A 12,861-nucleotide genomic window follows, 5' to 3' on the forward strand; every position below is an offset into this window, starting at 1 on the left:
ACAACATGAAAAACAAAAACAAGAAACAAAAAATTTTTTATTATAATATAAACAAAAAAATATATGAAATACTAGGAGAACGAAATTAATTTTAGGGAATTATTTAGTAACATTTAGTAGGCCATAAAGATAAAACGAAAAGTAACAGAATTTCATATGGACCAGAACATAGAAATATTAAAAGAAAATTGTCAAAAAGCGTACAAGTGCCTAAATAAAACAATTTATATACACCCCCGGACCATTAATAAGCACCCTGAAACTATCTTTGAGAGTTACAATAAAATAAAGAATAACAATACAGACATATGCAAAGAATCAAGTAATAAGATCTTCACTGAACTAATATACAGTTTAAACAAACAACTAATAAGCATAGCAACTAAACATAATATAAAATTCACAATACCGGTAGATTCGAATCTAAAAGCAACTTTTGAACCTCTAGTAGCAAAAGACACAGAACAGCCAGGTGCAGAAGATAACCCAGAAGACATTCAAGATATTAATACAAAACCAAAGATGGTGCAAACATAGATTGAATTTCTTAATACAGCTTCTAAGCTGTTCGAAGAGTATGATGGTGGAGTAGAAACACTTCAAAGTTTCATAGATTCATTAGAATTAATCAATGAAATAAAGGCAGAATACGAAGAAACAGCTATTAAAGTCATAAAAACAAAACTAAAAGGGGACGTTAGACTACTAGTAACAAATGAAAACACTATAAATGGTATAATCCATAATTAAGGGCGAAACAGTTCAGGTAGCAGAGGCAAGATTAATGAATTTAAAACAAAATGGCAAGAACGCAAGTTAATTTATGTCATAAATAGAAAATCTCACTAAATCATTGAAACGTAAATCCTGAAACAGCAAAAAAATATGCAACTCAGATAGCGGTGAAATCAATTATAAAGAACTGCGAAAACGATAAGGTCATAACAATAATAGAAGCAGGCAATTTTACTGAAATGAATGATGTAGCTAAATTTGTAAATACATCTACAAATATGGAACAGGATCACAGCGTGTTTTATACTGAAAGAAACAATTACACAAATAAGAACTCGTACAATAATAAGAGAAATTATAATAATAATTACCAAAATAAAAACCCAAATGATAATACTAACTATAACAATACTAGGAATTACAATAACTATAGTAATAATTATAATCGAAGAAATTATAACAATAGAAATACAAAAACTAATTATCCTCCTAAAACACAACAAAATAATAATGCCAGATTTACAAACGTAGAAGAAAATTCGGAAAACTCCGAATATCTTTTGATGTAAAAAATCGAACAAATAAAATATATAGTTTAAATTGCAACCTTAATAGCTACATAACTTTAAACTTTGACGATGTAGGGACAATAAAATTACTATTAGACACAGGAGCTGATGTATCACTAATAAAACAAAAAATATTAAGAAAAGACAATACAGTTGACATACAAAGACGGACAAAACTTAGTGGAATAGGCAAAGACGTCCTATTTACAATAGGTGAAACCAAACTCAAGGTCAGCAACCTCTCAACAAAACACACCTTCCAAGTAAAAGAAAATGATTTTCCCATCCCATGTGACGGAATCCTGGGGCTTGACTTTATAAAAAAATTCAATTGCACACTGAATTATTCCACCAACAAATTGATAATAGGTCCGTATAAATCAAGATTATAATTAACATAGGGATCAGTCAAAACATACATGTATTCCATATCCCACCTAGAACAGAAAAAATATTACGCATTACAATATCCTTAAACAATAATAACATCTTTATCCCTAATCAAGAATTTCACCCAGGGGTATTCGTTGCAAACACAATTGCTCCTAGGACTAAACCATATGTCCGCATATTAAATACTAACAACACAAACGTGCAAATTACGTGCAAAATAGACAAACAGCATGATTCAAAACATAAAACCACCATCATGAACAAACTAGCACCCCGTTTTCTCGACTTCGTGAAGGAACCTCTACATAAATTATGCTCAGAATTTGATGATGTATCTGCAATTAAATCAGAGGACAAGAAAATTTCGCAGCAGATGCTCTCTCCAGAATTGAATTTGAAAAATATAAAAAACAGAAACTAATAAAATACTTAAAGTAGCAACAAGATCAGAAACATAAAAATTAACACATAAGGAAAACAACATTAACAATAACAGAATAGAAATACCAAGAATATATGAAATAATAAATCCTAACGAAGCCAAAAAATATACCCAACTTAGAGTAAAAAATGCAAATGTTTTATTACCAATGAAGTAAGTAAGTCGTCTCGCCGACTTGGGTATACCATACACCAGGTGAAACAAATATTTATAATTTCGAAAACCAAATGTTGTATGTCCATTAAATTGTTTTAACATGCCTCATACCATATGCTATCTCGCTCACTCTAAAAACACACGAGCACTCTAGCGCCGCCACTAGCCAACGGCCAATTCTGCCCTTATGGATCGCGTAGCAAAATACGTTCATACGTATATTTTGCATGTTTCTAGACCGATTTCAATCAAATTTGGCAGTTTGATAGAAATAGATAAATAGATAGATTTATTAGTCTGCCAAATTTGATCGCGATGGTCAAAAAATTGCAAGAGCCATTCGGTTTTTTTTAATTATGGAGGCGGAAGTGGGCGTGGCAACATATTAAAATATATGTATTCTGCGCGCATACTATGCCAATATACATACTAAATTTGGTGAGTTTAGCTTTGTTAGTTTTCGAGAAAATCAGTTTTGTTTAATTTTCGGGGGCGGAAATGGGCGTGGCAAAATTTTTAAATAGTCAATATCTGCGCGTCTATTAGGCTAACTTACATACCAAATTTAATGTCGGTAGCTTTCATAGTTTTTAAGAAAATCAGAGTTATGTGGCAAAAAGTTGGAACAATTATTTTCTGCGCGCTAACTAAACGAGTATATAAACCAAATTTGATGTTTCTATCTGCTATACTTTTTAAGAAAAACAGTTTTATGTAAATTCTGGGGGCGGAAGGGGGCGTGGCAAAAATTTGAAACAAACTCGATAAGCGTACATACTACACGAGACTGCATACCAAATTTGGTGGCTCTAGCTCTTATAGTCTCCGAGATCTAGGTGTTCATACGGATGGGCGGACGGACGGACAGCCGGACATGGCTAGATCGACTCGGTTTTTGATCCTGATCAAGAATATATATATATTTGTGGGGTCGGAGATGCTTCCTTCTGCCTGTTACATACATTTTGGCGACTTTAATATACCATTTCACCCTATGGGTGTATGGTATAAAAATAAAGAAAAGTTACTCCCAACATAGGCGATTTGATCATTAATGGAAGAATAGATCTAGATCTATTTCTTCCACGGCTTGAAAAAGAAGCCGGTGCTCAAAGAATCTATAATCTAAAGTTAGACTTGTCAGAAAAACTATTTAAGTCACTTACAATCAATGAATTAAAACAAAAAGGACATGACACATTAAAACATTTAGAAATAGCAGTTCTACCGCTAGTAAAAGTAATAACAAATAAAGAAAAACTAAGAGATGCATTAAATAAATATCATAATGATCCAATAGAGGAAGGTCACTGATGGGTAAACAGAACGCTAGGAAAAATAAAAAGAGATTTTTTTTGGAAACACATGTCTTGAGACGTTGCAACATACATCAAAAATTGCGAAAAGTGCAAACTAGCCAAAACAACCACCCACAACCACTCTCCATTGATAATAACACCAACCCCTGCAACCACTTTTGACACAATAATAATAATGGATACAATTGGACCATTACCAAAAACAATGAATGGTAATGAATACGCAGTTACTATTATCTGCGATGTGTCCAAATATCTCATATCAATACCAATACCAAACAAAAGTGCAAAAGCGGTTGCAAAGGCAATATTTGAAAAATTTATTTTAATTAACGCGCTCAGTTAAAACAATTCTAACAAACATGGGAACAGAATATAGGAATTTAATATTAAAAGAACTCTGCAAAAATTTTAGCATAACTAAAATAAACTCCACGGCTCACCATCATCAAACTTTTGGAACAGTAGAAAGGAGCCATAGAACTTTCAATGAGTTTATCAGGTCATATATATCCATTAAAAAGGACGATTGCGATGAATATCTAGCATACTTCACATATTGCTTTAACACCACTCCATCCACCGAACTTGGTTATTCACCTTTTGAACTAGTCTTTGCGAAACATCCTAAAACTGTCCCTTTCTCATTTGGGATCATCAATAAAGAAATAAAATTTAAACTGCGAATAGCACAAAATAGAGCAAAACTGCTTATCGAAAAATTTAAAGCATTACAAAAAGAAACATATGATAAAAACACAAAAAAAGTATCACTGACTGAAGCACAAGAAATACTTTTAAAAAATGAGGTAGGACATAAATTAGAAAAAAAATTTACAGGAAAATATAAAATACTGAGCATAGGTCCTAACAATAATATAGTAATAACTGATGGTAAAAACAAAAAGCAAACATTACATTTAGATAGAATAAAATTAATATAAATAGGATATAAGATAAAATAGGATATAGGATATAAGAAGAATGTAAATGCTCTTCTATAAATACCGGGCTTGCGGACCCAATAAATCACTTCAAGTCAACCTTGCCTTCGCCTACTTCACCATATAACCAGTAATAGTAAGGTTCGTTGTAATCTACAAATGTTAGGTCTGGAAGTGACACTGCGTACAAATACCTTATCGATTAAATAATCAACAAAATTCCGGCTCGAAAGTAAAATTGAAAGAAAGGTTTTTATATGCGTGTACATACGTATAATTTGTCTTTGTGTTATAATTATTAAAAGTTGATTATATTATTACGGAAGTTTATTAATTACTAACTACGTACATGTACATATATCTAAGACAGTGTGGCAACAAACACGAAGTACGAAACGTTTCCTTGCTTTACACTAAAAAACTGTTTAGCTAAAATAATTCGATTAAAATGTTAAAAAATGATAACAAATTTTTAATGCAATATAATTATGTCATAAAGGTAATGTAAAATTATTATTTAATGCATTATAACCAGCTTTAAAGGAATTTCATAGTAAATAACGCATTGCACATCAAATCCAAATTTTCAATAAAGAAAAAATAAATTTTTCCATTTGTCAACAAACATTTTTTAAGTGTACTTTTGACACGTGGACTTATTTTTTTTCTGACAAGCACAAGTTGAATTGTTTCCGAAGTACCGTTGCCGAACCTACAGAGCGAGGCCCTAGTCCGGGGAATGGGCCGTGCCTGCCGACCACTGATCTAAGATATGGACGTTTTTTATGCTATTTACCACATATCAAGTATCCCAACTTTTGCCCGTAGATACCGAGATCGTATGGGAATCGGCATTTCACCATCATTCATTTCGTTTTGAATATTGTTAAGTCAAATTGAGCTCTCTAGTATGAATATATATATACATATCATTGACAAACTCAACCTCTGCAATAAGCATTCTTTCCAGATCCGGTAGAAATATTTGGTCCGTTGTAAAATTTATTAAAATTTTGTTTCTTTATGTTTGTTTTTTGCCATTTATTGTTTAGATTTTTGCTCTAAATGGCACATGTCATCAAGTGGATGACAAATTTTTCGCAAAATATCGATAAAAAGGCCAGTCGAACCGCCTGAGATAGGAACGCCTCATTGGGATGGCAAAACCTTATGTACCATCCTTCAAGGAGATGGAAGATGGTCGCCAGTGGGAATCGGGCTTTACGCACTATAAAGAGATGATGGATGGTCCAGAGTGAGATTCGGGTTTTATTAGCCACCATAAATAATCGGAATTTCTGAAAAATAATTCATAGCTTCCAAATACCCGAAAGTATATGCTTAGTCGATAATTTTATCGATGAACTTACATTCCTACCACAAGGAATAAGATTATGTTATATATGCTACAAACAAATTTTGTATAATGGATTGTGAAAGTATACAAATGGCAATCGCAGAAGAAGTTCAGCCCACGGTAAGTGGTTATACAACAAAATATTTATATGAATTAAAAAGTATGAGTTTACCCAATTCCTTAAGTTTGCCCCTCAAATTGTCATAGAAATCTCGTTACATGTTCTTAGAAGTACATTTTTACACAGAACGATTTCTTAACATACATACATATGTATGTATGTATGTTTATACATACGTATGTATGTATGTCGCATAATTTTGCAAAATGAAAAAAGGCACACAAGTTCAATTTTAACATCGAAAAATGAAAAAGGAGGGTTTTTTCCATTAGCATCCAGCACTCCTTGGAGGCATCGCGAAATCGACGATACGGGGGCAGTCATATCGTAATGTTGTGCTATATATAGCCATTCCTGCTTTGTACAACGGAATTAATCTGTTTTTGACGTGGGGCGTCGTTTCGCTACCAGCTTAAGCAATGGCCATAAATTCTCAATGGAATTGAGAACCGGACTCTGTGGGGCGTCTCAATCACTTTGTAGTAGTTATACAATAGCCAAGTGCGACAAAGAATCGACTTATGCTTTGGATCATTGTCTTGATACAGCTTGTATTTTAGATTGCTGGTGTTTTTTCAGGATCCACAAAGTCGAAATCGTGAACACTTTGTCAATCGCTTTATAATGTCCATTGGTCATTATTTCGTATACAATTACAGAACTTACAATATTGAGTCAAACCAACATGTTAACTTGTTTCTATTAACAGACTCGCAAGGAATGCGGCAAAAGGGGGCGAAAACCAGGAAGAAAGACGTCGAATGAAAGAATTGATATGAAAGCAAAACTTGGTATATACGTATATATTGACAAATAAAAATTCATCCAAAATAAAAATTCATGAATGAATATTTGCAGAGCGTAGCAGACAAAGTGCTAGAGAGTGCCGTGCTCGCAAGAAATTACGATATCAGTATCTCGAAGAATTGGTTGCTGATCGTGAGAAGGCTATTATATCATTACGGGATGAACTGGAGCGTGTTGGTTAATATTTTTAATTGTTGCACAGCAGCAAAATATTAATTCTTTCTATTACAGTACATGCTATGCAGTAAACAGTTGTGCGACAAAATGTCATCAAATAATATCGACTATTTACTCAAGGATATTGGAATTGTTAAACAGGAGCAAACATTTTAACCTTAAATACTTCCTAATACGCACCACTGTATAAAGTTTATTTTCAGATTACACGCAAAGCTTATCTTATTTATATACACCATTAATTTTTTTATTTTGGGATTGTATTAAAAAAATGTAAACATGAAGTAGAAATAAAGAAAGACTTGAAATTAATTTTTTAAAAATATGAAAATAATACCTGCTTTATCATTAACTTTGCATAAAAGGCAAAATATTGGACTATAAAGAAGTTGGGATAATTTGCTCTCATTTGCGCACAAAATCTGTAGAAGTCGCCGTTTAGTGAACATTTTTTTTTTACAATCCGGAAAAATATAGAACTACAAGATGATCAGGTAGAATTCCATTACATGGCTTCATGTAACAAATTTATCCAGACTTGTAAGTAATACTGTATTCAAAATTACAGTGTGGAAAGTTCTTAGGGGTTTGAATTTAAAAATAGATAAAAAAAAAATAATTCCATGCATGAGTATGCCTTGTCATAATCTTCCTCGTCTGGAATTTTTTGAATGCAATTTGGTAAAACGTTTCCACGATCATAGTATGGGATGCAATTTTTGGCTATGATGCGCTATGTCTCTATAATTAACAAAGGGTTCAAAAATGCTAAACAAACTGATGTCATATACACTGACTTCAGCAAAACCTTTGATTCTGTTACTTTCTAAACTGAACGACGTTGGGTTTTCAGCCCTTTTCCATTCTTGGGTTCGAGAATATTTAACAAATAGAAAACAGAAGGTACTTTTTAAGTCTTCTTTTTCCAATCCCATTTCTGTGACATCCGGTGCACCCCAAGTTAGTCATCTTGACCAACTGCTTTTCTCATTATTCATTCATGAATCTTCTATCAGTCATTATTCATTCGCGTGTACTTATGTACATATGCTGATGATGTCAAGTTTTGTCTTACTTATAAAAAAACAGATTCATTTATTCGGCTACAAGCTGATCTTATAAACTCTTATTGTTTATAGATTAAACTTATTAAATCTTAACACTAAAAAATGTAAGGTAATGACTCTCCTCAATTGGTCAATTATTTTCTAAACAATAGTCCTTTATAACGTCTAAATAATATAAATGATTAAATTTTAACACCCATATTTCCACCACGGTCGCATAGGCCATGAGTGTTCTGGGTTTCATTAAAAGATGGTCAAAAGAATTTGACGACTCCTATACAATTAAAGTTCTTTTTACTTCCCTTGTCCGTCCTATCTTAGAGTATGGATCTTGCATTTGGACAACTCAATATGAGTCTTTCGGTACCATGTAGACGGAGTAGACATCCTGTTGTACCTTTAAACCTTAGTCGTTGCATGAATCATGAATCTTTTAGGGTCCTCTGCTCTGAATGCAACCTTATTTTTCCTGTAATCTGTTCAGAATCTTCAATTACTATACTTAAAACTTCTATCCTTTCCTATTTACTTCATAGATAGCTATAGTATTATTTGTTTGTCCGTTTTTATATTGTTTAATTGTCCACGCGATTCGTGCCGTGCATTATACGGCTGCACCGCTCGGTCGGTTCGGTGGGAGGTATGACGTATCATCAATTTTAACTCAAAACACACTAAGACGGTGATAATAAATATAGCAAGGAGCTGTATCAAACGGATGCTAAACATTTCGGATAAAATATACCATGAAGATACCAAGAAGGAAATAATAAATATTTTAAAAGACAACGATTTCCCGGATACCTTAATCAAGTCGTTATTCAAAAAACATAAATCACCTATTGACAAAACCAAAAATGAAAAAAACTACTTATCTGTCACTTATGTACCTAAATTATCACATTCACTATAATGACAAAGATCAAATAAAAATAGCACACAAACCTGACAATACCCTCAAACATATATTGAATAAAACAAAATTCAAGATAGAGACGACAAATAGAAGTAATGTGATAAACAAAATTCCATGCAATGGACAAGGAAATATATATATATATGTAATAAAATATACATAGGGACGACCAAATCAAAATTAAAAACTAGGATCTCAAAACACAAATCTGACTATAAAATGACACACACTAAAACCAGCACTAATGACACACTGTGCAACTAGTGGCCATGCACCGAATTTCGAAGAGACAGTAATAGTAGATGAAGAGCGACACTACAACAAGAGGTTCACCATGGAGATGCTACATACATCATGTATCATCAATACTCTGAACGCTACACGACTTAACTTTAAGACTGTCACCGACAATTGCGTCCACATATACAGACATTTTTTTTTTTACGAAAATTAGTTCCCAACTCGGTTGAACGGTGCTGACGTGTAAAATAATGTATGTAACAATTTAGTTAAGTTGTTGAAATATATCGGTACAAAATTTATTTTTATACCATACACCCATAGGGTGAAATGGTATATTAAAGTCGACAAAATGTATGTAACAGGCAGAAGGAAGCTTCTCCGACCCCATTAAGTATATATATTCTTGATCAGGATCAACAGCCGAGTCGATCAAGCCTTGTCCGTCTGTCCGTCCGTCCGTCTGTCCGTATGAACACCTAGATCGCGGAGACTGTTAAAGCTAGAGCCACCAAATTTGGTATGTAGACTCGTGTAGTATGTAGAGTGATCAAGTTTATTTCAAATTTTTGCCACGCCCCTTACCACCCCGCAATTAAAAAAAAGCGTTTATCTCAAAAACATTCCAGCTAGAGACACCATATTTGGTATGTATTCGCTTAGTAAATGCACACATTTTGTATGTATAAAGATTTAACCACGCCCTCTTCCGCCCCCGTAATTTGAAAAACTTGATTATCTCCCGTATGTTTTTACCTTATGCAATCAAATTTGGCACGTTTTTCCATAAGGCCGGAGTTGGCCGTTGGCTGGTGGGGGCGCTAGGATGCTCGTAAGATTGAGTGAGCGAAATACTAAGATGCGCTTGTCAAAATCATGTGAAAATGCATTTGTTTAATAAAGTTGAAATATTTGCTTTACTGGTGTATGGTATACCAAAGTCGACGAGACGACTTACTTACTTCATTTTTATTTATGATAATAAACTATAAAAACACAAGGCTTGCTAAAACAATCACAATGACAACAACGGAAGGCCCGCGGATCGCAACTCAACCCACGGGGTTTGTGAGAATGAAATTAAACTACAGCAACACAAAAACCACAATTAATAGACATCAGACTACCTCCAAAAAATTAGTAAGACTGAAAAGTAGTTTAAAATTTCTGTTAAAAGAAGAAAGAATGATGCATATACTATCGGATCTAAACACCTATAGAATCCTCGGGAAAGACCCAATAACACGTATACAGACAAAGAACAACAATCTGATGGACTAACTACATAAAATGACATCAGACTACCTCCAAAAAATTAGTAAGACTGAAAAGTAGTTTAAAATTTCTGTTAAAAGAAGAAAGAATGATGCATATACTATCGGATCTAAACACCTATAGAATCCTCGGGAAAGACCCAATAACACGTATACAGACAAAGAACAACAATCTGATGGACTAACTACATAAAATGGGTTTTATTTCAAAGATTGAAAAAGATTACTCTGCACATTACCCCTTGTGTCAGAACTGGTCGTTATATTGTTATACATATATTTTATTATCTTTAAACTGAGAAGGCTATTATATCATTACGGGATGAACTGGAGCGTGTTGGTTAATATTTTTAATTGTTGCACAGCAGCAAAATATTAATTCTTTCTATTACAGTACATGCTATGCAGTAAACAGTTGTGCGACAAAATTTCATCAAATAATATCGACTATTTACTCAAGGATATTGGAATTGTTAAACAGGAGCAAACATTTTAACCTTAAATACTTCCTAATACTCACCACTGTATAAAGTTTATTTTCAGATTACACGCAAAGCTTATCTTATTTATATACACCATTAATTTTTTTATTTTGGGATTGTACTAAAAAAATGTAAACATGAAGTAGAAATAAAGAAAGAAATTAAATTAATTTTTTAAAAATATGAAAATAATACCTGCTTTATCATTAACTTTGCAAAAAAGGCAAAATATTGGACTATAAAGAAGTTGGGATAATTTGCTCTCATTTGCGCACAAAATCTGTAGAAGTCGCCGTTTAGTGAACATTTTTTTTTTTACAATCCGGAAAAATATAGAACTACAAGATGATCAGGTAGAATTCCATTACATGGCTTCATGTAACAAATTTATCCAGAATTGTAAGTAATACTGTATTCAAAATTACAGTGTGGAAAGTTCTTAGGGGTTTGAATTTAAAAATAGATAAAAATAAAAATAATTCCATGCATGAGTATGCCTTGTCATAATCTTGCTCGTCTGGAATTTTTTTAATGCAATTTGGTAAAACGTTTCCACGATCATAGTATGGGATGCAATTTTTGGCTATGATGCGCTATGTCTCTATAATTAACAAAGGGTTTAAAAATGCTAAACAAACTGATGTCATATACACTGACTTCAGCAAAACCTTTGATTCTGTTACTTTCTAAACTGAACGACGTTGGGTTTTCAGCCCTTTTCCATTCTTACGTTCGAGAATATTTAACAAATAGAAAACAGAAGGTACTTTTTAAGTCTTCTTTTTCCAATCCCATTTCTGTGACATCCGGTGCACCCCAAGTTAGTCATCTTGACCAACTGCTTTTCTCATTATTCATTCATGAATCTTCTATCAGTCATTATTCATTCGCGTGTACTTATGTACATATGCTGATGATGTCAAGTTTTGTCTTACTTATAAAAAAACAGATTCATTTATTCGGCTACAAGCTGATCTTATAAACTCTTATTGTTTATAGATTAAACTTATTAAATCTTAACACTAAAAAATGTAAGGTAATGACTCTCCTCAATTGGTCAATTATTTTCTAAACAATAGTCCTTTATAACGTCTAAATAATATAAATGATTAAATTTTAACACCCATATTTCCACCACGGTCGCATAGGCCATGAGTGTTCTGGGTTTCATTAAAAGATGGTCAAAAGAATTTGACGACTCCTATACAATTAAAGTTCTTTTTACTTCCCTTGTCCGTCCTATCTTAGAGTATGGATCTTGCATTTGGACAACTCAATATGAGTCTTTCGGTACCATGTAGACGGAGTAGACATCCTGTTGTACCTTTAAACCTTAGTCGTTGCATGAATCATGAATCTTTTAGGGTCCTCTGCTCTGAATGCAACCTTATTTTTCCTGTAATCTGTTCAGAATCTTCAATTACTATACTTAAAACTTCTATCCTTTCCTATTTACTTCATAGATAGCTATAGTATTATTTGTTTGTCCGTTTTTATATTGTTTAATTGTCCACGCGATTCGTGCCGTGCATTATACGGCTGCACCGCTCGGTCGGTTCGGTGGGAGGTATGACGTATCATCAATTTTAACTCAAAACACACTAAGACGGTGATAATAAATATAGCAAGGAGCTGTATCAAACGGATGCTAAACATTTCGGATAAAATATACCATGAAGATACCAAGAAGGAAATAATAAATATTTTAAAAGACAACGATTTCCCGGATACCTTAATCAAGTCGTTATTCAAAAAACATAAATCACCTATTGACAAAACCAAAAATGAAAAAAACTACTTATCTGTCACTTATGTACCTAAATTATCACATTCACTATAATGACAAAGATCAAATAAAAATA

At 33.0% G+C, this 12,861-nt stretch overlaps 1 protein-coding gene across 4 annotated transcripts; it reads left to right on the forward strand.

Moving 5' to 3' along the window:
* Positions 1–5,899: 5,899 nt before the first annotated feature.
* LOC6653310 (REPTOR-binding partner) lies at positions 5,900–11,090 on the forward strand. 4 transcript variants are annotated; one of them, XM_047013053.1, is made up of 5 exons: positions 5,900–6,035; positions 6,746–6,827; positions 6,895–6,983; positions 10,821–10,853; positions 10,912–11,090. In XM_047013053.1, exons 1-5 carry the CDS (start codon positions 5,985–5,987, stop codon positions 11,011–11,013), a joined length of 357 nt encoding a protein of 118 aa, XP_046869009.1. In that variant the 5' UTR covers positions 5,900–5,984; the 3' UTR covers positions 11,014–11,090. The 4 variants fall into 4 exon arrangements, with proteins under 4 accessions (XP_046869009.1, XP_046869010.1, XP_002075661.2 ...); XM_047013054.1 differs by having other exon boundaries at positions 5,904–6,035; positions 10,821–10,857; XM_002075625.4 differs by lacking the exons at positions 10,821–10,853; positions 10,912–11,090 and adding an exon at positions 7,075–7,253 and having other exon boundaries at positions 5,908–6,035; positions 6,895–7,016.
* Positions 11,091–12,861: the final 1,771 nt, after the last annotated feature.

The sequence above is a fragment of the Drosophila willistoni genome, unplaced genomic scaffold (assembly GCF_018902025.1).
Source record: "Drosophila willistoni isolate 14030-0811.24 unplaced genomic scaffold, UCI_dwil_1.1 Seg531, whole genome shotgun sequence".
Classification (NCBI taxonomy): Eukaryota; Metazoa; Arthropoda; class Insecta; order Diptera; family Drosophilidae; genus Drosophila; species Drosophila willistoni.

Excerpts from the sequence above, each read along its gene's own strand:
- LOC6653310 (XM_047013053.1), top strand. The coding sequence starts at position 5,985 with ATGGATTGTGAAAGTATACAAATGGCAATCGCAGAAGAAGTTCAGCCC. Across the intron at positions 6,036-6,745 it reads CAGAAGAAGTTCAGCCCACG|ACTCGCAAGGAATGCGGCAA; the intron begins GTAAGTGGTTAT and ends TTCTATTAACAG. Across the intron at positions 6,984-10,820 it reads TGGTTGCTGATCGTGAGAAG|GCTATTATATCATTACGGGA; the intron begins GCTATTATATCA and ends TAAACTGAGAAG.